Source organism: Oncorhynchus masou, chromosome 13 (assembly GCF_036934945.1).
Source record: "Oncorhynchus masou masou isolate Uvic2021 chromosome 13, UVic_Omas_1.1, whole genome shotgun sequence".
In the NCBI taxonomy this organism is placed as follows: Eukaryota; Metazoa; Chordata; class Actinopteri; order Salmoniformes; family Salmonidae; genus Oncorhynchus; species Oncorhynchus masou.
Genome location: NC_088224.1, coordinates 60969957 through 60995546, shown reverse-complemented (window position 1 = coordinate 60995546; position 25590 = coordinate 60969957). Strand labels below are relative to the sequence as shown.

The 25590-nt window shown below is 45.5% G+C and overlaps 1 protein-coding gene across 1 annotated transcript in view; it reads right to left on the bottom strand.

Moving 5' to 3' along the window:
- LOC135552769 (delta and Notch-like epidermal growth factor-related receptor) overlaps positions 1-25179 on the bottom strand; it is a 93214-nt gene extending 68035 nt beyond the window's left edge. Inside the window, exon 1 of the mRNA XM_064984592.1 lies at positions 24705-25179. Within this exon, the coding sequence (XP_064840664.1) occupies positions 24705-25004 (300 nt within the window). The 5' untranslated portion in view covers positions 25005-25179. The remainder of the gene's footprint in view (positions 1-24704) is intronic.
- Positions 25180-25590: the final 411 nt, after the last annotated feature.

The window sequence follows — 25590 nt, the reverse complement described above, 5'->3', positions numbered from 1 at the left end:
CGGGAGAGGATGAAAGAGGAGAAAGAGAGACAGGAGAGGAGAAAGAGAGATGGGAGAGGAGAAAGAGAGATGGGAGAGGAGAAATAGGAGAAAGAGAGATGAAAGAGGAGAAAGAGAGACAGGAGAGGAGAAATAGGAGAAAGAGAGACAGGAGAGGAGAAAGAGAGACGGGAGAGGATGAAAGAGGAGAAAGAGAGACAGGAGAGGAGAAAGAGGAGAAAGAGAGACAGGAGAGGAGAAAGAGGAGAAAGAGAGATGGGAGAGGAGAAAGAGAGACAGGAGAGGAGAAAGAGAGATGGGAGAGAAGAAAGAGGAGAAAGAGAGATGGGAGAGGATGAAAGAGGAGAAAGAGAGACGGGAGAGGATGAAAGAGAGATGGCAGAGAAGAAAGAGGAGAAAGAGAGACGGGAGAGGATGAAAGAGAGATGGGAGAGAAGAAAGAGGAGAAAAAGCAAAGGGAAAGGAGAAAGGGGAGAAAGAGAGACGGGAGAGGATGAAAGAGGAGAAAAAGAGAAGGGAAAGGAGAAAGAGGAGAAAGAGAGACGGGAGAGGATGAACGAGGTGAAAGAGAGATGGGAGAGGATGAAAGAGGAGAAAGAGAGATGGGAGAGGATGAAAGAGGAGAAAGAGAGACGGTAGAGGAGAAAGAGGAGAAAAAGAGAAGCGAAAGGAGAAAGAGGAGAAAGAGAGATGGGAGAGGAGAAAGAGAAAGTGAGAGGATGAAAGAGGAGAAAGAGAGACAGGAGAGGAGAAAGAGGAGAAAGAGAGACAGGAGAGGAGAAAGAGGAGAAAAAGAGAAGGGAAAGGAGAAAGAGGAGAAAGAGAGATGGGAGAGGAGAAAGAGGAGAAAGAGAGACGGAAGAGAAGAAAGGGGAGAAAGAGAGACGGAAGAGGATGAAAGAGAGATGGGAGAGGATGAAAGAGGAGAAAGAGAGACGGAAGAGAAGAAAGATGAGAAAGAGAGAAGGGAGAGGAGAAAGAGGAGAAAGAGAGATGGGAGAGGAGAAAGAGAGATGGGAGAGGAGAAAGAGGAGAAAGAGATGATGGGAGAGGAGAAAGAGAGACGGGAGAGGAGAAAGAGAGATGGGAGAGGATGAAAGAGGAGAAAGAGAGACAGGAGAGGAGAAAGAGAGACGGGAGAGGTTGAAAGAGGAGAAAGAGGAGAAAAGAGAAGCGAAAGGAGAAAGAGGAGAAAGAGGAGAAAGAGGAGAAAAAGAGAAGCGAAAGGAGAAAGAGGAGAAAGAGAGATGGGAGAGGAGAAAGAGGAGAAAGAGGAGAAAGAGAGATGGGAGAGGAGAAAGAGAAGAAAGAGAGACAGGAGAGGAGAAAGAGAGACAGGAGAGGAGAAAGAGAGACGGGAGAGGATGAAAGAGGAGAAAGAAAGACAGGAGAGGAGAAAGAGGAGAAAGAGAGACAGGAGAGGAGAAAGAGGCGAAAGAGAGACAGGAGAGGAGAAAGAGGAGAAAAAGAGAAGGGAAAGGAGAAAGAGGAGAAAGAGAGATGGGAGAGGAGAAAGAGGAGAAAGAGAGACGGAAGAGAAGAAAGAGGAGAAAGAGAGACGGAAGAGGAGAAAGAGAGATGGGAGAGGATGAAAGAAGAGAAAGAGAGACAGGAGAGGAGAAAGAGGAGAAAGAGAGACAGGAGAGGAGAAAGAGGAGAAAAAGAGAAGGGAAAGGAGAAAGAGGAGAAAGAGAGATGGGAGAGGAGAAAGAGGAGAAAGAGAGACAGAAGAGAAGAAAGAGGAGAAAGAGAGATGGAAGAGGAGAAAAAGAGAGACAGGAGAGGATGAAAGAGGAGAAAGAGAGACGGAAGAGAAGAAAGAGGAGAAAGAGAGACGGGAGAGGAGAAAGAGGAGAAAGAGAGATGGGAGAGGAGAAAGAGAGATGGGAGAGGAGAAAGAGGAGAAAGAGAGATGGGAGAGGAGAAAGAGATACGGAAGAGAAGAAAGAGGAGAAAGAGAGATGGAAGAGGAGAAAGAGAGATGGGAGAGGATGAAAGAAGAGAAAGAGAGACAGGAGAGGAGAAAGAGAGACGGGAGAGGATGAAAGAGGAGAAAGAGAGACAGGAGAGGAGAAAGAGAGATGGGAGAGGATGAAAGAGGAGAAAGAGAGACGGGAGAGGAGAAAGAGGAGAAAGAGAGATGGGAGAGGAGAAAGAGAGATGGGAGAGGAGAAAGAGGAGAAAGAGAGATGGGAGAGGAGAAAGAGAGACGGGAGAGGAGAAAGAGAGATGGAGAGGATGAAAGAGAGGAGAAAGAGAGACTGGAGTGGAGAAAGAGAGACGGGAGAGGTTGAAAGAGGAGAAAGAGGAGAAAAAGAGAAGCGAAAGGAGAAAGAGGAGAAAGAGGAGAAAGAGGAGAAAAAGAGAAGCGAAAGGAGAAAGAGGAGAAAGAGAGATGGGAGAGGAGAAAGAGGAGAAAGAGGAGAAAGAGAGATGGGAGAGGAGAAAGAGAAGAAAGAGAGACAGGAGAGGAGAAAGAGAGACAGGAGAGGAGAAAGAGAGACGGGAGAGGATGAAAGAGGAGAAAGAAAGACAGGAGAGGAGAAAGAGGAGAAAGAGAGACAGGAGAGGAGAAAGAGGCGAAAGAGAGACAGGAGAGGAGAAAGAGGAGAAAAAGAGAAGGGAAAGGAGAAAGAGGAGAAAGAGAGATGGGAGAGGAGAAAGAGGAGAAAGAGAGACGGAAGAGAAGAAAGAGGAGAAAGAGAGACGGAAGAGGAGAAAGAGATGGGAGAGGATGAAAGAAGAGAAAGAGAGACAGGAGAGGAGAAAGAGGAGAAAGAGAGACAGGAGAGGAGAAAGAGGAGAAAAAGAGAAGGGAAAGGAGAAAGAGGAGAAAGAGAGATGGGAGAGGAGAAAGAGGAGAAAGAGAGACAGAAGAGAAGAAAGAGGAGAAAGAGAGATGGAAGAGGAGAAAAAGAGAGACAGGAGAGGATGAAAGAGGAGAAAGAGAGACGGAAGAGAAGAAAGAGGAGAAAGAGAGACGGGAGAGGAGAAAGAGGAGAAAGAGAGATGGGAGAGGAGAAAGAGAGATGGGAGAGGGAGAAAGAGGAGAAAGAGAGATGGGAGAGGAGAAAGAGATACGGAAGAGAAGAAAGAGGAGAAAGAGAGATGGAAGAGGAGAAAGAGAGATGGGAGAGGATGAAAGAAGAGAAAGAGAGACAGGAGAGGAGAAAGAGAGACGGGAGAGGATGAAAGAGGAGAAAGAGAGACAGGAGAGGAGAAAGAGAGATGGGAGAGGATGAAAGAGGAGAAAGAGAGACGGGAGAGGAGAAAGAGGAGAAAGAGAGACAGGAGAGGAGAAAGAGGAAAAAGAGAGATGGGAGAGGAGAAAGAGGAGAAAGAGAGATGGGAGAGGAGAAAGAGGAGAAAGATAGATGAAAGAGGAGAAAGAGAGACAGGAGAGGAGAAAGAGAGACGGGAGAGGATGAAAGAGGAGAAAGAGAGACAGGAGAGGAGAAAGAGGAGAAAGAGAGACAGGAGAGGAGAAAGAGGAGAAAGAGAGATGGGAGAGGAGAAAGAGGAGAAAGAGAGACAGGAGAGGAGAAAGAGAGATTGGAGAGAAGAAAGAGGAGAAAGAGAGACGGGATAGGATGAAAGAGGAGAAAGAGAGACGGGAGAGGATGAAAGAGGAGAAAGAGAGACAGGAGAGGCGAAAGAGAGACGGGAGAGGATGAAAGAAGAGAAAGAGAGACAGGAGAGGAGAAAGAGGAGAAAGAGAGACAGGAGAGGAGAAAGAGGAGAAAGAGAGACGGAAGAGGAGAAAGAGAGATGGGAGAGGATGAAAGAAGAGAAAGAGAGACAGGAGAGGAGAAAGAGAGACGGGAGAGGATGAAAGAGGAGAAAGAGAGATGAAAGAGGAGAAAGAGATACGGAAGAGAAGAAAGAGGAGAAAGAGAGACGGAAGAGGAGAAAGAGAGATGGGAGAGGATGAAAGATGAGAAAGAGAGACAGGAGAGGAGAAAGAGAGACGGGAGAGGATGAAAGAGGAGAAAGAGAGACAGGAGAGGCGAAAGAGAGACGGGAGAGGATGAAAGAGGAGAAAGAGAGACAGGAGAGGAGAAAGAGGAGAAAGAGAGATGGGAGAGGAGAAAGAGGAGAAAGAGAGATGAAAGAGGAGAAAGAGAGACAGGAGAGGAGAAAGAGAGACGTGAGAGGATGAAAGAGGAGAAAGAGAGACAGGAGAGGAGAAAGAGGAGAAAGAGAGACGGAAGAGGAGAAAGAGAGATGGGAGAGGATGAAAGAAGAGAAAGAGAGACAGGAGAGGAGAAAGAGAGACGGAGAGGATGAAAGAGGAGAAAGAGAGATGAAAGAGGAGAAAGAGATACGGAAGAGAAGAAAGAGGAGAAAGAGAGACGGAAGAGGAGAAAGAGAGATGGGAGAGGATGAAAGAAGAGAAAGAGAGACAGGAGAGGAGAAAGAGAGACGGGAGAGGATGAAAGAGGAGAAAGAGAGACAGGAGAGGAGAAAGAGAGACGGGAGAGGATGAAAGAGGGGAAAGAGAGACAGGAGAGGAGAAAGAGGAGAAAGAGAGACAGGAGAGGAGAAAGAGGAGAAAAAGAGAAGGGAAAGGAGAAAGAGAGACAGGAGAGGAGAAAGAGAGATGGGAGAGGAGAAAGAGAGATGGGAGAGGAGAAATAGGAGAAAGAGAGATGAAAGAGGAGAAAGAGAGACAGGAGAGGAGAAAGAGAGACGGGAGAGGATGAAAGAGGAGAAAGAGAGACAGGAGAGGAGAAAGAGGAGAAAGAGAGACAGGAGAGGAGAAAGAGGAGAAAGAGAGATGGGAGAGGAGAAAGAGAGACAGGAGAGGAGAAAGAGAGATGGGAGAGAAGAAAGAGGAGAAAGAGAGATGGGAGAGGATGAAAGAGGAGAAAGAGAGACGGGAGAGGATGAAAGAGAGATGGCAGAGAAGAAAGAGGAGAAAGAGAGACGGGAGAGGATGAAAGAGAGATGGGAGAGAAGAAAGAGGAGAAAAAGCAAAGGGAAAGGAGAAAGGGGAGAAAGAGAGACGGGAGAGGATGAAAGAGGAGAAAAAGAGAAGGGAAAGGAGAAAGAGGAGAAAGAGAGACGGGAGAGGATGAACGAGGAGAAAGAGAGATGGGAGAGGATGAAAGAGGAGAAAGAGAGATGGGAGAGGATGAAAGAGGAGAAAGAGAGACAGGAGAGGAGAAAGAGGAGAAAAAGAGAAGCGAAAGGAGAAAGAGGAGAAAGAGAGATGGGAGAGGAGAAAGAGAAAGTGAGAGGATGAAAGAGGAGAAAGAGAGACAGGAGAGGAGAAAGAGGAGAAAGAGAGACAGGAGAGGAGAAAGAGGAGAAAAAGAGAAGGGAAAGGAGAAAGAGGAGAAAGAGAGATGGGAGAGGAGAAAGAGGAGAAAGAGAGACGGAAGAGAAGAAAGGGGAGAAAGAGAGACGGAAGAGGATGAAAGAGAGATGGGAGAGGATGAAAGAGGAGAAAGAGAGACGGAAGAGAAGAAAGATGAGAAAGAGAGAAGGGAGAGGAGAAAGAGGAGAAAGAGAGATGGGAGAGGAGAAAGAGAGATGGGAGAGGAGAAAGAGGAGAAAGAGAGATGGGAGAGGAGAAAGAGAGACGGGAGAGGAGAAAGAGAGATGGGAGAGGATGAAAGAGGAGAAAGAGAGACAGGAGAGGAGAAAGAGAGACGGGAGAGGTTGAAAGAGGAGAAAGAGGAGAAAAAGAGAAGCGAAAGGAGAAAGAGGAGAAAGAGGAGAAAGAGGAGAAAAAGAGAAGCGAAAGGAGAAAGAGGAGAAAGAGAGATGGGAGAGGAGAAAGAGGAGAAAGAGGAGAAAGAGAGATGGGAGAGGAGAAAGAGAAGAAAGAGAGACAGGAGAGGAGAAAGAGAGACAGGAGAGGAGAAAGAGAGACGGGAGAGGATGAAAGAGGAGAAAGAAAGACAGGAGAGGAGAAAGAGGAGAAAGAGAGACAGGAGAGGAGAAAGAGGCGAAAGAGAGACAGGAGAGGAGAAAGAGGAGAAAGAGAGACGGAAGAGAAGAAAGAGGAGAAAGAGAGACGGAAGAGGAGAAAGAGAGATGGGAGAGGATGAAAGAAGAGAAAGAGAGACAGGAGAGGAGAAAGAGGAGAAAGAGAGACAGGAGAGGAGAAAGAGGAGAAAAAGAGAAGGGAAAGGAGAAAGAGGAGAAAGAGAGATGGGAGAGGAGAAAGAGGAGAAAGAGAGACAGAAGAGAAGAAAGAGGAGAAAGAGAGACAGGAGAGGAGAAAGAGAGACGGGAGAGGATGAAAGAGGAGAAAGAAAGACAGGAGAGGAGAAAGAGGAGAAAGAGAGACTGGAGAGGAGAAAGAGGAGAAAGAGAGATGGGAGAGGAGAAAGAGGAGAAAGAGAGACGGAAGAGAAGAAAGAGGAGAAAGAGAGACGGAAGAGGAGAAAGAGAGATGGGAGAGGATGAAAGAAGAGAAAGAGAGACAGGAGAGGAGAAAGAGGAGAAAGAGAGACAGGAGAGGAGAAAGAGGAGAAAAAGAGAAGGGAAAGGAGAAAGAGGAGAAAGAGAGATGGGAGAGGAGAAAGAGGAGAAAGAGAGACAGAAGAGAAGAAAGAGGAGAAAGAGAGACGGAAGAGGAGAAAAAGAGAGACAGGAGAGGATGAAAGAGGAGAAAGAGAGACGGAAGAGAAGAAAGAGGAGAAAGAGAGAGGGAGAGGGAGAAGAGGAGAAAGAGAGATGGGAGAGGAGAAAGAGAAATGGGAGAGGAGAAAGAGGAGAAAGAGAGATGGGAGAGGAGAAAGAGATACGGAAGAGAAGAAAGAGGAGAAAGAGAGATGGAAGAGGAGAAAGAGAGATGGGAGAGGATGAAAGAAGAGAAAGAGAGACAGGAGAGGAGAAAGAGAGACGGGAGAGGATGAAAGAGGAGAAAGAGAGACAGGAGAGGAGAAAGAGAGATGGGAGAGGATGAAAGAGGAGAAAGAGAGACAGGAGAGGAGAAAGAGGAGAAAGAGAGACAGGAGAGGAGAAAGAGGAAAAAGAGAGATGGGAGAGGAGAAAGAGGAGAAAGAGAGATGGGAGAGGAGAAAGAGGAGAAAGATAGATGAAAGAGGAGAAAGAGAGACAGGAGAGGAGAAAGAGAGACGGGAGAGGATGAAAGAGGAGAAAGAGAGACAGGAGAGGAGAAAGAGGAGAAAGAGAGACAGGAGAGGAGAAAGAGGAGAAAGAGAGATGGGAGAGGAGAAAGAGGAGAAAGAGAGACAGGAGAGGAGAAAGAGAGATGGGAGAGAAGAAAGAGGAGAAAGAGAGACGGGATAGGATGAAAGAGGAGAAAGAGAGACGGGAGAGGATGAAAGAGAGATGGGAGAGAAGAAAGAGGAGAAAGAGAGACGGGAAAGGATGAAAGAGAGATGAGAGAGTAGAAAGAGGAGAAAAAGCAAAGGGAAAGGAGAAAGGGGAGAGAGAGAGACGGGAGAGGATGAAAGAGGAGAAAAAGAGAAGGGAAAGGAGAAAGAGGAGAAAGAGAGACGGGAGAGGATGAACGAGGTGAAAGAGAGATGGGAGAGGATGAAAGAGGAGAAAGAGAGATGGGAGAGGATGAAAGAGGAGAAAGAGAGACAGGAGAGGAGAAAGAGGAGAAAGAGAGACAGGAGAGGAGAAAGAGGAGAAAAAGAGAAGGGAAAGGAGAAAGAGGAGAAAGAGAGATGGGAGAGGAGAAAGAGGAGAAAGAGAGACGGAAGAGAAGAAAGAGGAGAAAGAGAGACGGAAGAGGATGAAAGAGAGATGGGAGAGGAGAAAGAGGAGAAAGAGAGACAGGAGAGGAGAAAGAGGAGAAAAGAGAAGGGAAAGGAGAAAGAGGAGAAAGAGAGACGGAAGAGAAGAAAGAGGAGAAAGAGAGACAGGAGAGGAGAAAGAGAGACGGGAGAGGATGAAAGAGGAGAAAGAGAGACAGGAGAGGAGAAAGAGGCGAAAGAGAGACAGGAGAGGAAAAAGAGGAGAAAAAGAGATGGGAGAGGAGAAAGAGGAGAAACAGAGATTAAAGAGGAGAAAGAGAGACAGGAGAGGAGAAAGAGAGATGGGAGAGGATGAAAGAAGAGAAAGAGAGACAGGAGAGGAGAAAGAGGAGAAAGAGAGACAGGAGAGGAGAAAGAGGAGAAAGAGAGACGGAAGAGGAGAAAGAGAGATGGGAGAGGATGAAAGAAGAGAAAGAGAGATAGGAGAGGAGAAAGAGAGACGGGAGAGGATGAAAGAGGAGAAAGAGAGATGAAAGAGGAGAAAGAGATACGGAAGAGAAGAAAGAGGAGAAAGAGAGATGGAAGAGGAGAAAGAGAGATGGGAGAGGATGAAAGAAGAGAAAGAGAGACAGGAGAGGAGAAAGAGAGACGGGAGAGGATGAAAGAGGAGAAAGAGAGACAGGAGAGGCGAAAGAGAGACGGGAGAGGATGAAAGAGGAGAAAGAGAGACAGGAGAGGAGAAAGAGGAGAAAGAGAGATGGGAGAGGAGAAAGAGGAGAAAGAGAGATGAAAGAGGAGAAAGAGAGACAGGAGAGGAGAAAGAGAGACGGGAGAGGATGAAAGAGGAGAAAGAGAGACAGGAGAGGAGAAAGAGGAGAAAGAGAGACGGAAGAGGAGAAAGAGAGATGGGAGAGGATGAAAGAAGAGAAAGAGAGACAGGAGAGGAGAAAGAGAGACGGGAGAGGATGAAAGAGGAGAAAGAGAGATGAAAGAGGAGAAAGAGATACGGAAGAGAAGAAAGATGAGAAAGAGAGACGGAAGAGGAGAAAGAGAGATGGGAGAGGATGAAAGAAGAGAAAGAGAGACAGGAGAGGAGAAAGAGAGACGGGAGAGGATGAACGAGGAGAAAGAGAGACAGGAGAGGCGAAAGAGAGACGGGAGAGGATGAAAGAAGAGAAAGAGAGACAGGAGAGGAGAAAGAGGAGAAAGAGAGACAGGAGAGGAGAAAGAGAGACGGAAGAGGAGAAAGAGAGATGGGAGAGGATGAAAGAGGAGAAAGAGAGATGAAAGAGGAGAAAGAGATACGGAAGAGAAGAAAGAGGAGAAAGAAAGACGGAAGAGGAGAAAGAGAGATGGGAGAGGATGAAAGAAGAGAAAGAGAGACAGGAGAGGAGAAAGAGAGACGGGAGAGGATGAAAGAGGAGAAAGAGAGACAGGAGAGGCGAAAGAGAGACGGGAGAGGATGAAAGAGGAGAAAGAGAGACAGGAGAGGAGAAAGAGGAGAAAGAGAGATGGGAGAGGAGAAAGAGGAGAAAGAGAGATGAAAGAGGAGAAAGAGAGACAGGAGAGGAGAAAGAGAGACGTGAGAGGATGAAAGAGGAGAAAGAGAGACAGGAGAGGAGAAAGAGGAGAAAGAGAGACGGAAGAGGAGAAAGAGAGATGGGAGAGGATGAAAGAAGAGAAAGAGAGACAGGAGAGGAGAAAGAGAGATGAAAGAGGAGAAAGAGATACGGAAGAGAAGAAAGAGGAGAAAGAGAGACGGAAGAGGAGAAAGAGAGATGGGAGAGGATGAAAGAAGAGAAAGAGAGACAGGAGAGGAGAAAGAGAGACGGGAGAGGATGAAAGAGGAGAAAGAGAGACAGGAGAGGAGAAAGAGAGACGGGAGAGGATGAAAGAGGGGAAAGAGAGACAGGAGAGGAGAAAGAGGAGAAAGAGAGACAGGAGAGGAGAAAGAGGAGAAAAAGAGAAGGGAAAGGAGAAAGAGGAGAAAGAGAGATGGGAGAGGAGAAAGAGGAGAAAGAGAGAAGGGAGAGGATGAAAGAGGAGAAAGAGAGACGGGAAAGGAGAAAGAGGAGAAAAAGAGAAGGGAAAGGAGAAAGAGGAGAAAGAGAGACGGGAGAGGAGAAAGAGGAGAAAGAGAGACGGAAGAGAAGAAAGAGGAGAAAGAGAGATGGGAGAGGAGAAAGAGAGACGGGAGAGGAGAAAGAGAGACGGGAGAGGATGAAAGAGTAGAATGAGAGACGGGAGAGGAGAAAGAGAGATGGGAGAGGATGAAAGAGTAGAATGAGAGACGGGAGAGGAGAAAGAGAGATGGGAGAGGATGAAAAAGAAACGGGGGAGATGGGAGAGGATGAAAGAGAAACGGGAGAGATGGGAGAGGATAAAAGAGAAACGGGAGAGATGGGAGAGGATGAAAGAGAAACGGGAGAGATGGGAGAGGATGAAAGAGAAATGGGAGAGATGGGAGAGGATGAAAGAGAGAAGGAGAGACGGGAGAGGATGAAAGAGAAACGGGAGAGATGGGAGAGGATGAAAGAGAAACGGGAGAGATGGGAGAGGATGAAGGAGAGAAGGAGAGACGGGAGAGGATGAAAGAGAGAAAGAAAGACGGAAGAGGATGAAAGAGAAGAAAGAGAGATGGTAGAGGATGAAAGAGAGAAGGAGAGACGGGAGAGGATGAAAGAGGAGAAAGAGAGATTGGACAGGACGAAAGAGGTAGACAGCAAGTAAGAGTACAGAGAGAGAACTAGAGAGAGTATAGAGAGAGTGTTTACTGTTCATTTGTATTATTTTCTTCACTTTTGTTTATTATGTAAACTTCTGACTTCAACTGTATGTCCTGGATGTCAGGAAGCTTGGCCCCAGTGATGGGCCATATGCACTACCCTCTGTAGGTCCTTACGGTCAGATGCAGGGCAGTTTCCATATCAGGAGGTGATGCAACCGGTCAGGATGCTCTCTATGGTGCAGCTGTAGAACTTTTTGAGGATCTTTTTGAGGATCTGGGGACCCCTGCCAAATCTTTTCAGTCTCCTAAGGGAGAAAGGGTGTCTCATGTACCACTGTATTTGATGGTTTTAGACATTGAAAGCTTCAAATGACATCCAATAGCTTTGCAGCTGTTTTTGGTAACAATAATCATCAACTATAAGTCATGATCATGTTGTCAGGCAACAATAAAAGGAAAGAGTAGGTTCTAGAAATGATGATGACTATGGAAATAACCCTTCTGGCTGGAAGTGACTGGTGATGTAAGATGTAAACAAAAAAACTAGACACACTATATTTAGATTCATTAGGTGAGTTTGATGAGTTCCTTCATAATAGGAAAGTATCATGATTGCTTTGTCCATCCTGTGGATATATGCAGGAAGGAAGGAAGAATGCTCCACACATCTAAAACTTAAGGCTCTGAGTTTTTACTTGTTCATGTCACCTGGTGAGGAATGTTGTGATATCCCTGTGCTGTACAGTGGCTTGCGAAAGTAATCACCCCCTTGGTATTTTTCAAACTTTGTTGCCTTACAACCTGGAATTAAAATATATTTTTTGGGGGGGGTTGTGTAATTTAATTTACACAACATGCCTTCCACTTTGAAGATGCAAAATATGTTTTACTGTGAAACAAACAAGAAATAAGAAAACTTATTAGGAAAAAAAAAGAAAAAAAAAGAACTTGAGTGTGCATAACTATTCACCCCCCCCCCCCCCAAAGTCAATACTTTGTAGATCCACCTTTCACAGCAATTACAGCTGCAGTCTCTTGTGGTATGTCTCTATACGCTTGGCACATCTAGCCAATGGGATATTTGCCCATTCATCAAGGCAGAACTGCTCCAGCTCCTTCAAGTTGGATGGGTTCCACTGGTGTACAGCAATCTTTAAGTCATACCACATATTCTCAATTGGATTGAGGTCTGGGCTTTGACTAGGCCATTCCAAGACATTTAAACGTTTCCCCTTAAACCACTCAAGTGTTGCTTTAGCAGTATGCTTAAGATCATTGTCCTGATGGAAGGTGAACCACCATGCTTCACTGTGGGGATGGTGTTCTCGGGGTGATGAGAGATGTTGGGTTTGCGCCAGACATAGCGTTTTCCTTGATGGCCAGAAACCTCAATTTTAGTCTCATCTGACCAGAGTACCTTTTTCCATATGTTTGGGAAGTCTCCCACATGCCTTTTGGCCAACACCAAACGTGTTTGCTTATTTTTTTCTTTAAGCAATGGCTTTTTTTGGCCACTCTTCCGTAAAGCCCAGCTCTGTGGAGTGTACGGCTTAATGTGGTCCTATGGAAAGATACTCCAATCTCCGCTGTGGAGCTTTGCAGCTCCTTCAGGTTTATCTTGGATCTCTTTGTTGCCTCTCTGATTAATGCCCTCCTTGCCTGGTCCGTGAGTTTTGGTGGGCGGACCTCTCTTGGCAGGTTTGTTGTGATGCCATATTCTTTCCATTTTTAATAATGGATTTAATGGTGCTCCGTGGGATGTTCAAAGTTTCGGATATTTTTTTATAACCCAACCCTGATGTGTACTTCTCCACAACTTTGTCCCTGACCTGTTTGGAGAGCTCCTTGATCTTCATGGTGCCGCTTGCTTGGTGGTGCCCCTTGCTTAGTGGTGTTGCAGACTCTGGGGCATTTCAGAACAGGTGTATATATACTGTGATCATGTGACAGATCATGTGACACTTAGATTGCACACAAGTGGACTTTATTTAACTAATAATGTGACTTCTGAAGGTAATTGGTTGCACCAGACCTCATTTATGGGCTTCATAGCATTGGGGGGGAATACATATGCACACACCACTTTTCAGGTTTTTATTCTTTTGTTCTTTTTTTCATTTCACTTCACCAACTTGGACTATTTTGTGCATGTCCATTACATGAAATCCAAATCCATTTAAATGACAGGTTGTAATGCAACAAAATATGAAATGGGGATGAATAATTTTGCAAGGCACTGTATGTAGAGCAATGTATACAGTATTATATATGGTTTATATATGTTTATACATTTTATATACGTCATTTGTGTAAAGTGATGGATTCCTATACAGCAGGGGACGCTGGACTCAGACAGAGATCCCCTACCCTCCCCAGGGCTCCTTAGCCCCCCTCCCCAGTCAGCACAGAGACCCAGCTGCTACTGCTATCTAATCACTCTGGTTAGCGCCCTGGGCTAACAACACACCCACTGGGAGGGGAACACAGACACTTCTCTTCCTATTCCTGTCAGTCTTAGGGGCCCTGCCTGTCTGTATTATTGTCTATCTTAGGGGCTCTGTCTGTCTGTCTGTCTCTCTCTCTCTCTGTCTGCCTGCATTTTTTTATTTATTTTAAAACCAAATATACTGTATGATTCAATGCCAACTACTTCTCCCAGTCCTGGTAAAAATCTAAAACCAGGTCGGAGATCACATTGATCTGCAGGCTGCTCTGATTATATTATCTGATTATCTAAGCTTGGTTTCCAACATCCTCAAGCCATTTCTATGCTTAATTTACTTTACAGAGGACTGTGGAAGTGGAGTTTGTGGCCTGTGCAAGGTTGCTGATTTAGAGACGGGATACATCTCAAATGGCTCCCTAGTCCCTATATAGTGCACTACTTTTGACCAAGGACCATAGGGCTCTGGCCAAAAGCAGTGCACACTATAAAGGGAATAGACTGCCATTTGGGACATAACTGAGTGTACAAAACATTGCCCCCCCCCATGTTGACTCCAATGCTTCCCACAGTGTGAAGTTGACTGGATGTCCTTTGGGTGGTGGACCATTCTTGATACACATAGGACACTGTTGAGCGTGAAAACCCCAGCAGCATTGCAGTTCTCTGGCACCTCCTACCATACCCTGTTCAAAGGCACTTAAATCTTTTGTCTTGCCCATTCACCCTCTGAATGGCACACATAAACAATCCATGTCTCAATTGTCTCAGGCTTAAAAATGATTCTTTAACCTGTCTCTTCCCCTTCATCTTACACTGATTGAAGTGGATTTAACAAGTGACATCAAAAAGGGATCATAGCTTTCACCTGTATTCACCTGGTCAGTCTATGTCGTGAAAAGAGCAGGTGTTCCTAATGTTTTGTCCAGAGTGTATATACACACAACCTAAGTAGATGTGTCACTTTGGAAGTGATCTATCCACATATCTTTAGTTGGGTTACAAGTAATTAAACACATTTCCTGTAAATCAAGATATTAAGTTTGTTCCATAACATGAAGTAATGACTGCACTTTCTTTACATAAGACTTTCATATTAACTGGTTACAAAATTGTAACCAAATGGTGACTATCCCAACAATGGAAACTTTCCCAGGTTCTTTAGTATCACAGTACTTACGCGGATATCATTTAAGATTCAGTGCTGGCAGGGAACATATAATCATACAAAATAAAAAAAATACAGAACAAATTGCCTGGAATGACATTCACTGTCACTGGTGGCCAAAACGAACAAACAATAGGCCACCCCTCCAACTATTCTGAGAGAGATTACGTTCATCTGTCAAATTCATTATTTGAGTCTAGACAAATTTTATCGAAAATATGTTAAACGAACCAAAGTGTAGTTTTAGAATCAGAAAAATAACTTCAACTGAACAACAATGCCGTTCCACTTGTTATAAGGTATCTGTCTGCCCGCTTGCCCTTGTGGTCCTGTATGGTTCAGTTGATATCGCATGGCATTAGCAACGTCAGGATTGTGGGTTCAATTCCCCAGGCCACCCATATGTAAAATTTATGCACACACGACTGTAAGTCACTTTGGATTAAAGCGTCTGCTAAATGGTATATATATAGTGTGTGTCTGCATGCCTGCCTTTCTGTCTGTCTGTCTCCTCAGGGGGCCTCTGTCATCGTCTGCCATCGACATTGCAGATGGAGTCATGCTATCTGAGGTAAAACAACAGGCCACCTTTAGATTAAGCCCCCGTTTAGTGTCTCAGGGACCCAGCAAGCTGTTCAAGACTATTCCAATACACAGAACATACTGGGTATCATCCCACACCGCCTCATTAAATGCTGTTACGCTGATAAACTGTGTCTGTGGCTTAGATCAGTATGTGTGTCTGGATGCCCGTCTATGTGTCTGTGTGTGTAAACTATAACTCAGTGGAGACAGCAGGCGGATTTGGCAGCACTGTTGCTAAGAGACACCCTCCCCTGGAAGAACGAAGGGCAAAAGTACAGATGATGAAGACACACACTCGCTGGTGGTATCAGTCTTTCCACATCTCCATCCTTATCCTCCAAACATACATATACACACACACGCACACGCACACACGCACACGCACACACACACACACACATAGGTAACCACAATATGACTGCTGATTATTAGGAGGCATGTATACTAATGACCATGGTGGATGGAGGGTGGATACTTGCTGAGTAAGAGCAGTATGTGCTTTACCCCCAGCCTTGTGACGCAAAGCCTAGGGCCATAGAGGATATAAATAGAACTTAGGACAGACAAGCAGCAGAAACATAAACACACTGGCAAAATAGCCTTTCTCAATCTAGGACAGAGCAAAAAGACAAATGTCTGTGTCCTATGACAACAGACAAAAGAGTCATCTTCTCTTCAGTCCTCCTCCATCCCTCACCCGAACTGACATTGACCTGACAACAGCACCACTAGAGGATGAGATCAGAAAGGATAGGTTGGTGTTTGAGTTCCAGATCATCTGGAGCTTTCAGCCAACTCTCAAAACGTTTGTCATTGAATAATAGTCTGGCAACCAGGTCATATTGGGATGGGTTGTGAGGTTGCTAGGTTAGATTCGGCTTATTGTAGCTCAATACCACAGAGCCTATTAAGGTTGGCAATGAAGGCCATGTTGGCCATAATCACCCCATCCATATGCATAGACCTCTCTCAGCCACAAGATCAAAGATCAAGATCGAAAGGGAAGGTGATGTGTGATGTGGAAATGAGCATTTGGCCGAGTGAGTGCACTTCTCTTCAGAGAAATATGGGAAACATCACATCAAGAGGACACCACCCTGAATATGAGATTATTGATGATTGGTGATGGTTAAAAAAAATCCATCGTATTCGCTGACAGATACTGCATTGATGATATTGTAAATTTTCAGGTTCTTCGAAACCAGCATTAATAACATAACAATTCTTCTAAATCTGAATGTTTATGCTCTATGAACTTGTACTCAAGTGTGAAAAATCCTTGAAATATCTTCTTGACTATCCTTCCACTAGTAGATATAGGCCTTTTATGTTTATTATTCAAGCTGCATATTGGACCCTATTCCAGCTAAACTACTGAAAGAGCTGCTTCCTGTGCTTGGCCCTTCTATGTTGAACATAATAAACGGCTCTCTATCCACCGGATGTGTACCAAACTCACTAAAAGTGGCAGTAATAAAGCCTCTCTTGAAAAAGCCAAACCTTGACCCAGAAAATATAAAAAAATATATTGAATCTCCCATTCCTCTCAAAAATAAAAAAAAATAAAAAAAAAACTGCCTTCCTGAAGACAAACAATGTATACGAAATGCATCAGTCTGGTTTTAGACCCCATAATAGCACTGAGACTGCACTTGTGAAGGTGGTAAATTACCTTTTAATTGCATCACACCGAGGCTCTGCAACTGTCCTCGTACTCCTAGACCTTAGTGCTGCTTTTGATACCATCGATCACCACATTCTTTTGGAGAGATTGGAAACCCAAATTGGTCTACACAGACAAGTTCTGGCCTGGTTTAGATCTTATCTATCGGAAAGATATCAGTTTGTCTCTGTGAATGGTTTGTCCTCTGACAAATCAACTGTAAATGTCGGTGTTCCTCAAGGTTCCTTTTTAGGACCACTATTGTTTTCACTATATATTTTACCTCTTGGGGATGTAATTCGAAAACATAATGTTAACTTTCACTGCTATGCGGATGACACACAGCTGTACATTTTAATTAAACATGGTGAAGCCCCAAAATTGCCCTCGCTAGAAGCCTGTGTTTCAGACATAAGGAAGTGGATGGCTGCAAACTTTCTACTTTTAAACTCGGACTCAACAAATGCCTGTTCTAGGTCCCAAGAAACAAAGAGATCTTCTGTTGAATCTGAAAATTAATCTTAATGGTTGTACAGTCGTCTCAAATAAAACTGTGAAGGACCTCGGTGTTACTCTGGACCCTGATTTGATCATATTACTCCAGTGGTAGCCTCCCTACACTGGCTTCATGTCAAGGCAAGGGCTGATTTCAAGGTTTTACTGCTAACCTACAAAGCATTACATGGGCTTGCTCCTACCTATCTCTCTGATTTTGTCCTGCCGTACATACCTACACGTACGCTATGGTTTCAAGACGCAGGCCTCCTAATTGTCCCTAGAATTTCTAAGCAAACAGCTGGAGGCAGGGCTTTCTCCTATAGAGCTCAAGTTTGATGGAACGGTCTGCCTACCCATGTGAGAGACGTAGACTCGGTCTCAACCTTTAAGTCTTTACTGAAGACTCATCTCTTCAGTAAGTCATATGATTGAGTGTAGTCTGGCCCAGGAGTGTGAAGGTGAACGGAAAGGCTCTGGAGCAACGAACCGCCCTTGCTGTCTCTGCCTGGCCGGTTCCCCTCTTTCCACTGGGATTCTCTGCCTCTAACCCTACTACAGTGCTGAGTCACTGGCTTACTGGTGCTCTTTCATGCGTCCCTAGGAGGGGTGCGTCACTTGAGTGGGTTGATTCACCGATGTGATCTTCCTGTCTGGGTTGGCGCCCCCCCCCCCCTTGGGTTGTGCCGTGGCGGAGGTCTTTGTGGGCTATACTCGGCCTTGTCTCAGGAAGGTTAATTTGGTGGTTGAAGATACCCCTCTAGTGGTGTGGGGGCTGTGCTTTGGCAAAGTGGGTGGGGTTATATCCTTACTGTTTGGCCCTGTCCGGGGGTATCATCGGATGGGGCCACAGTGTCTCCTGACCCCTCCTGTCTCAGCCTCCAGTATTTATGCTGCAGTAGTTTTATGTGTCGGGGGGCTGGGGTCAGTTTGTTATATCTGGAGTACTTCTCCTGTCTTATCCGGTGACCTGAGTGAATTTAAGTATGCTCTCTCTAATTCTCTCTTTCTTTCTCTCTCTCAGAGGATCTGAGCCCAAGGACCATGCCTCAGAACTACCTGGCATGATGACTCCTTGCTGTCCCCAGTCCACCTTGCCGTGCTGCTGCTCCAGTTTCAACTGTTCTGCCTATGGAATTCTGACCTGTTCACCGGACGTGCTACCTGTCCCAGACCTGCTGTTTTCAACTCTCTAGAGACAGCAGGAGTGGTAGAGATACTCTTAATGATCGGCTATGAAAAGCCAACTGACATTTACTCCTGAGGTGCTGACTTGCTGCACCCTCGACAACCACTGTGATTATTATTATTTGACCATGCTTGTCATCTATGAACATTTGAACATCTTGGCCATGTTCTGTTATAATCTCCACCCAGCACAGCCAGAAGAGGACTGGCCACCCCTCATAGCCTGGTTCCTCTCTAGGTTTCTTCCTAGGTTTTGGCCTTTCTAGGGAGTTCTTCCTAGCCACAGTGCTTCTACACTTGCATTGCTTGGTGTTTGGGGTTTTAGGCTGGGTTTCTGTACAGCACTTTGAGATATCAGCTGATGTACGAAGGGCTATATAAATACATTTGATTTGATTTGATTCTGTTCTGCCCATACGCTAGGCTACCAGGATGTACATAGAAAATGACTCACTAAAATATGAGCTTCTATATGCCAAACTAAACAAACCCGGTTGAGTGAAAAAAAGAGGGGATACAATACTTCAGAGTGAGATACAACTCAGATAAAGAAGGCAAGAGAGAGAAATGCAAGGAAGAAAACTTAAAGAACGAGACAACAAGAGTAGAATACCCAAGGGGTGCTGTAGTCTAGAATAGTCCATGTTGCTGTTCTATTTCTTGTAAGACAAATGGGTGAGTGACAGGGTGAGATGGTCTGCTGTGCTGCAGGGCTGCAGAATGAGATGTTTCAGTCCAAAACTGTCAGTCTGCCTTACAGACAGTAGGACTTATGCTCCCTGCTGCTAATGTTAAGGTGGGATACTACGACTATATACATCAACCTTACCTAACACACTGAACCCACTGCAATTTGCATACCGCCTAAAGAGTTCCACGGACAACACAATCGCAATTTCGCTGCACTCTGCCACATCCTAGACAATAGGAATACCATCATTATGCTCAGTGCCCTGGGTCTGAACCCCTCCCTCAACAACGAGATCCTGGACTTCCTGACGGGCAGACTCCAAGTGGTGAGGGGCCCCCCACAGATGCATGCTCAGCCCCCTAAAGTGTCTTCATGCTTCCCAACCGAAACAGTTTGGAAGAGTTTGTGCATATATTATGACGACATTGTGTGATGTTTTTGTTTGTTTTGGACTTCGGTAAGGGTTTCGGGCATACACATTGTTTTCTACAGGCCAGCTGAAGTCAATAGCTGAAGTCAGCAGCCAAAGTCTACGCCCTTTCCTTGGCAAAAACGTCAAAATTAATGACAAATTTCTTGAATTATCTTAGATTCATTCTGACTAAGTGTATACTGGCTATAGTGTCTCAGAATGGACAAAGAGTACTATTGCCGATTTTTCTGCAAGCACACTTGTTCGGTTCACTTAACCGACTTCGGCTAGGTGCGAGCCGAACTGACACCTTTAGAGACTGTTTGCACTCTCCACACATCCAACCTTTACACACAAGCACAAGCACACACACACACACAACCACAAATAAACACACACACAAGCACACACACGCACACATACACGCACCAGATAACATCAAATAAACGCACACACACATGCACTCACACAGACAGACACACACACAGACCAGACAACCACAAATAAACACACACACATGCACTCACACAGAAACACACACACACACACACAAACCACAGTTGACCAGCAGGGGGCGAGTGTGAGCATGACCATCTCCTGTTCAACCTGCTGATTCTCTCTCAGACTGGAAGCAGTCTTATCTGCCTTATCAGCAATGGAATAAAACAACATTAATTCTAATCCAAACATTATGATCTGATGGTAAAGACCACCGTAAACTCCCTGTGCCACAGTCTCTCTATGGTATTGTAATGATCATGTAAATACTGTAATGAGTACTCAATCTGCAGTGTTCGGATAAAAAGCTGTGTGGGTATTACCATATTCCTTGTGGCCTCTATCTTTCTACTCCCTTAACACACACACACACACACACACACACACACAAGCTCCCCTGGTGGTGAGGGGGGCTGAGGAGCAGCAAGGAGACATTATGGGTGCTGGGAGGGGTTGAGGGAGTGCTAAAAGAAAAGGTGCCATCTAGAACCTAAAAGGGTTCTTCGGCAGTCCCCATAGGAAAACCCTTTGAAGAACCCTTCTGGGTTCCATGTAGAACCCTTTCGGTTCCAGATAGAACCCTTTTTTGTTTTCATGCAAAACCCTTTCCACAGAGGAAAGGAACCAAAAAAGGTTTCTCCTATTGGGACAGCGAAAGATCCCTTTTGGAACTATTTATTTCTAAGAGTGTAGGGGTGTACAAACTGCCCTCGAGATTCAGAAAAATATTTTTCCTTTATTAAAGCTGTGATGCGCAGCTCCCTTAACTAGTGGTTCTGAATACATAGAGCCACCTGCCACTTGAAACAGTTCAAACTGTTTCCATTCCATTCCACCACAATGAAAACCCATTATGATAAACCTCCACACAATCTCCAGAAAAGTGGAGAGCTCAAACGAAATCCTCGCTAGGAATCATTGGAAGTGAGTGACCTCATAGAGGGGTATACTTTGTAATGGTAAACACAAAATGCTAGAGAAATGAGATTAAGTGAACCCAGCTCAACAATCCACTATTCACTGTCTCACAATGCTGAAAGGCTGAATAATCCAATAAGAGCTCATTGTGGGCTTGTCTTTAAGGGGTGATACACGCTACAGACTCCCTGACACTGACACATACTTATTGCAGAGCACATCTATCAGACTAGAATGGGTAGATGTTCAGGTAAACAAACAACTAAGCTTGATTCACACTATATGGCAGTCCTGAACAGTACTACAATGGCTTGGATATCTTCTTTTCACATTGTCCTTTACAGCACGGTTCCAGCATATTCTGGCCAGCCCAGCACAGCTCCTCTGTGCTTGATTTGTGAAAATGGTACTTGTTTAATTAGATTATATTTTTCATTTAACTTGGCATGTAACGCTTGTCTTCGGAAGGAGTAGACCAAAGCGCAGTGTGAAAAGTGTTCATGATTTCTTTTATCATTAAAAAACACTCGAACAAAGTAACAATACGAAAGTGAACAGCTCTGTCAGGTAACAGACACTAAACAAAAAATAACTACCCACAAAACACAGGTGGAAAAAGGCTGCCTAAGTATATATATTTTTTTAACCTTTATTTAACTAGGCAAGTCAGTTAAGAACAAATTCTTATATTCAATGATGGCCTAGGAACAGTAGGTTAACTGCCTGTTCAGGGGCAGAACGACAGATTTGTACCTTATCAGCTCAGGGGTTTGAACTTGAAAACTTCCGGTTACTCGTCCAACACTCTAACCACTAGGCTACCCTGCAGCCCCAAGCATGATTCCCAATCAGAGACAATGATAGACAGCTGCCTCTGATTGGGAACCACACTTGGCCAAAATAGAAAACAGAAAACATAGAATAGAAAACATAGAATGCCCACCCCAAATCACACCCTGTCCTAACCAAATAGAGAAATAAAACTTCTCTCTGAGGTCAGGGCTTGACAAGGAAAGTGAGTTAAGAACAAATTATTTTTTTCAATGACATCCTAGGAACAGTGGGTTAACTGCCTTGTTCAGGGACAGAAAAACATATTTTTCCCATCAGCTTGGGACTTGATCTTGCAACCTTTTGGTTACTAGTCCAACATTCTAACCACTAGGCTACCCTGCCTCCCCACATTAGATTAGATAACCAGGCATGTCACTGATTCATTATGTTCCTGGTTTCTCTCAGCTCCCATCTGAACCAGCTCAGGGTGAGACATGATGGTTAACTGACTCTAACACTATCGAACAATGGCACACCCTCTGAGGTCAAATCTCACTATCTTCTCCTCCTACTCTCCAGCACAGAAACATTTAGTCTCCTAAACTCTTGAGCTCATTTGACAAATTGGACAAACGATTCCTTTAGGATAGGATGTTTGACTGATTCCCTCACAGTTCTTACTGTCAGTTGATTTCTCGTTCTCTCTCTCTCTCCATCTCTCATCCGTCTTTCTCCATCTCTCTCTCTCTCTCTCTCTCATCCATCTTTCTCCATTTCTCTCTCTCTCTCTCATCCGTCTTTCTCCATCTCCATCTCTCTCTCTCTCTCTCTCTCTCCCATCTGTCTTTCTCCATCTCTCTCTCTGTGGTGCAAGTGTGACGTACGGAGGAAGGATGCAAACAGCCAGTGTGTCCCGCTGTCCGTCCGACAAAACAGGTCATTTACCAAATCCCTATTGACTGCTGCTCCAGTTGCCATGGAGAAAGAGGGGGTGAGTGGGATGGGGAGAGAAGAATCAGTTACTCCCCAAAGTGTTTCTCTCATAGGCTGGCAGTGGCGGACCTGTGGTGCTGAGGAGCAGAGTGGTTGCGACAGTACCAAACTACCGCTGCTGCCCTCACCATTTCTATTCCAGGAGAAGGAAACAAGGCCAGCCAAGAAGACAGTGATAAGGTCCCTGGCTGAATGTCCAATTAAGAAGGCCGCTGCTGTTCTGTCACTGCTGGTGGTGGTGCAAAGTCTATTCTGAATGTAGTAGAAGTCATTTGGAATCAGGCCTGAGACCCCAAATGTCATCCTCGGACCTTGAAGACGTCCTATCGGCGTAATAGTTAAGACATTGGGTTGGAAAATGGGAAACCTGGGTTCCATCCCCATTGGTTCAATTTACACAGCCAGTCAGACAGCACACTCACCTCCACACACTGCCCCTTTTCTTCAGGTAAATTGGCCTGTGACCAGGCGGTGATTGTGGGAGGCCTACCTGCCACCTGTGGGTTTGTAGCTGTCAAAGTTCTCAGCAAAGAGTCACCTTGAAAGTTTGGTTATGAGATACAATGACGCTGTTTGTGGATGCACTCTCTTACACCTGAATAAATCAGACAGGGGCCTTACAGACTGAATCCTATTGCGATCTAACTCTTAACAACAAGCAGTATTCGCTACATGCAGTGAGTCAACTCTGAATCCCCTTGAGGTATCCTACAAAGAACTGGGTTAGGTAAGATTGAAATGCGAAACACATTCTGCTATTGAGGTCATTATGACCAGTGGTATGTGAAGCAAGGACATTGGCCTTTTCCTTAGGAAACAATCCCACCCATTCAGGTCATACAGTTAGACATGTTTCATCACACGCGTCAGTTATTCAAGCGCATCACCTCTATCACTGGTGTTTGAATAACTGGTAAAGTTATTTTTTTGCTGATGTAAGGAATCATTAGAAATTGTCACAAAATTCAATGAGGGTCAAAACGCCATGGGTTCATAGAAATAGGTCATGATTAATGAATAACAGCCATATCAATCGTAGGAGAGCACATTCATTGATAACAGCAGCATACCATCCTGCATACCACTGCTGGCTTGCTTCTGAAGCTAAGCAGGGTTGGTCCTGGTCAGTTCCTGGATATGAGACCAGATGCTGCTGGAAGTGGTGTTGGAGGGCCAGTAGGAGACACTCTTTCCTCTGGTCTAAATATATATATATATATATATATATATATATATCCCAATGCCCCAGGGCAGTGATTGGGGACACTGCCCTGTGTAGGGTGCTGTCTTTCAGATGGGATGTTAAACAGGTGTCCTGACTCTCTGAGGTCATTAAATATCCCATGGCACTTATTGCATGAGTAGGAGTGTTAACCCCGGTGTCCTGGCTAAATTCCCAATCTGGCCCTCAAACCATCACGGTCACCTAATAATCCCCAGTTTACAATTGGCTCATTCATCCCCCTCCTGTCCCCTGTCACTATTCCCCAGTTCGTTGCTGCGAATGAGAACGTGTTCTCAGTCAACTTACCTGGTAAAATAATGGATAAATAAAAAATAACAGTTCTCTATAATAGAATCAATGGCCCGATTAATGCCAATAGTTGTAGGTACGTTCTACTCTGCTCACAACAGTGCTTATTCACAGTAGCCACACACGTTTGTTTTACTATCCTTGTGGGGACCAAACGATTGATTCCCATTCAAAATCCTATTTTCCTAACCCTTAAAATAACCTTAACCCTAACCCTAAACTTAACCCCTAAATCTAACATAGTCTTTCTCCTTGTGTGTAACAGTGAAATGTCCCCACTTGTCCGAATTGTCCTTGTTTTACTATCCTTATGATGACTTCTGGTCCCCACAAGGTTAGTAAAGTCCCCCCCCCCCAAAAGAAAAATAACACACACACACACACATACAAATACACTGAAGATTGTATTTCAATGTATTTCATTGAAACGTCAGTTCTCAGGCTGATGAACCACTTGCCTCCATCTATGAACAACTCAATATTAGCTGGTAGTACGACATGATGCTTCTGCTCAGCCTGTGAGGCTTGGTTGGTGTGAACCGCCATAAACATCTGTGCCTCACAGTACTGCTGTACTGATCCATCTCTTTTTCCTATCATACGCACTCCCGTCTCCTACTTCGCTACTCCTCTCTACTCCTGTTGCCACAGCAACACAGCAGTCCTCTTCATGTCTCGCTCACATCACATGCTCCCATTAAAAACCATCTCCAAGGGAGAAGAGAGAAAGAGAGGTGCACATTATGTTATACCGGTATCAACACATTCTAAATGTAATAGAACCAAGCAGGATAATATCAGACAGACAGACAGACAGACAGACAGACAGACAGACAGACAGACAGACAGAGACAGAGACAGAGACAGACAGACAGACAGACAGACAGACAGACAGACAGACAGACAGACACAGGCAGGTGGGTCAGGCTCACCTCACAGTTGCGTCCGGTGAAGCCAGAGGTGCAGGTGCAGCTGTAAGCCCAGGTGTTGGGCAGAGTGTCCTCTGTCTCCGGGTCGGAGGGCTGGGCCGAGCAGGCGCCTCCGTTGAGACAGGGCCGTCCCTCGCAGGGGTCAGGCAGGGGAGTGGCCTGGGTGTGGTCAGCCTCAACCGGGGCAGCAGCCTCTGGAGCAGGGGGCTCCAGATCAAGGGGGGAGGAGAGACCCCCACCCCCGGCACTCAGCAGAAGCAGGAGGAGGTACAGGGGGCGCTGTGTGGGCACAGGCATCCTCATCTTCTCTTATGTATGTTTATCCCTTATTTGTCTCTTGCTCTCTGTTCCTCTTAGCTCTAGCTTAGTGAGTAAGCTGCTGGTCGCTCTGCTATCTCGGTGTGTTGATGAGGGAGCTGAATGGAGAGTGTGTGAATGTAAGAAGCAGGCTGGTAGGGATGCTGTAGGCTGGCTGTGTGCACTGCTACTGAGCGAAAGAGCTGACTGGCTGATGAGGAGACTGAGGAAAGGGGCTAGCTACCGCCCCAGCTCTGATTCATAGTGACGACAGGTGATGACACACTATGTCTCTCCCTCCCTCCCTCCCTCCCTCCCTCCCTCCCTCCCTCCCTCCCTCCCTCCCTCCCTCCCTCCCTCCCTCCCTCCCTCCCTCCCCCCTCCCTCCCTCCCTCCCTCCCTCCCTCACACACGCACACACGCACACATACAAACACACAGAGCAGCGCACATATATGCACATAAAGTCTACACTTGTTGTATTCGGCGCATGTGGCAAATAAAGTTTGATTTGATTTTGACATGGACGCACACAAACACACCTTAGTTGGAAACTCATCATTCATGACCTCCTTGGAGCTGGAGGGGGGGC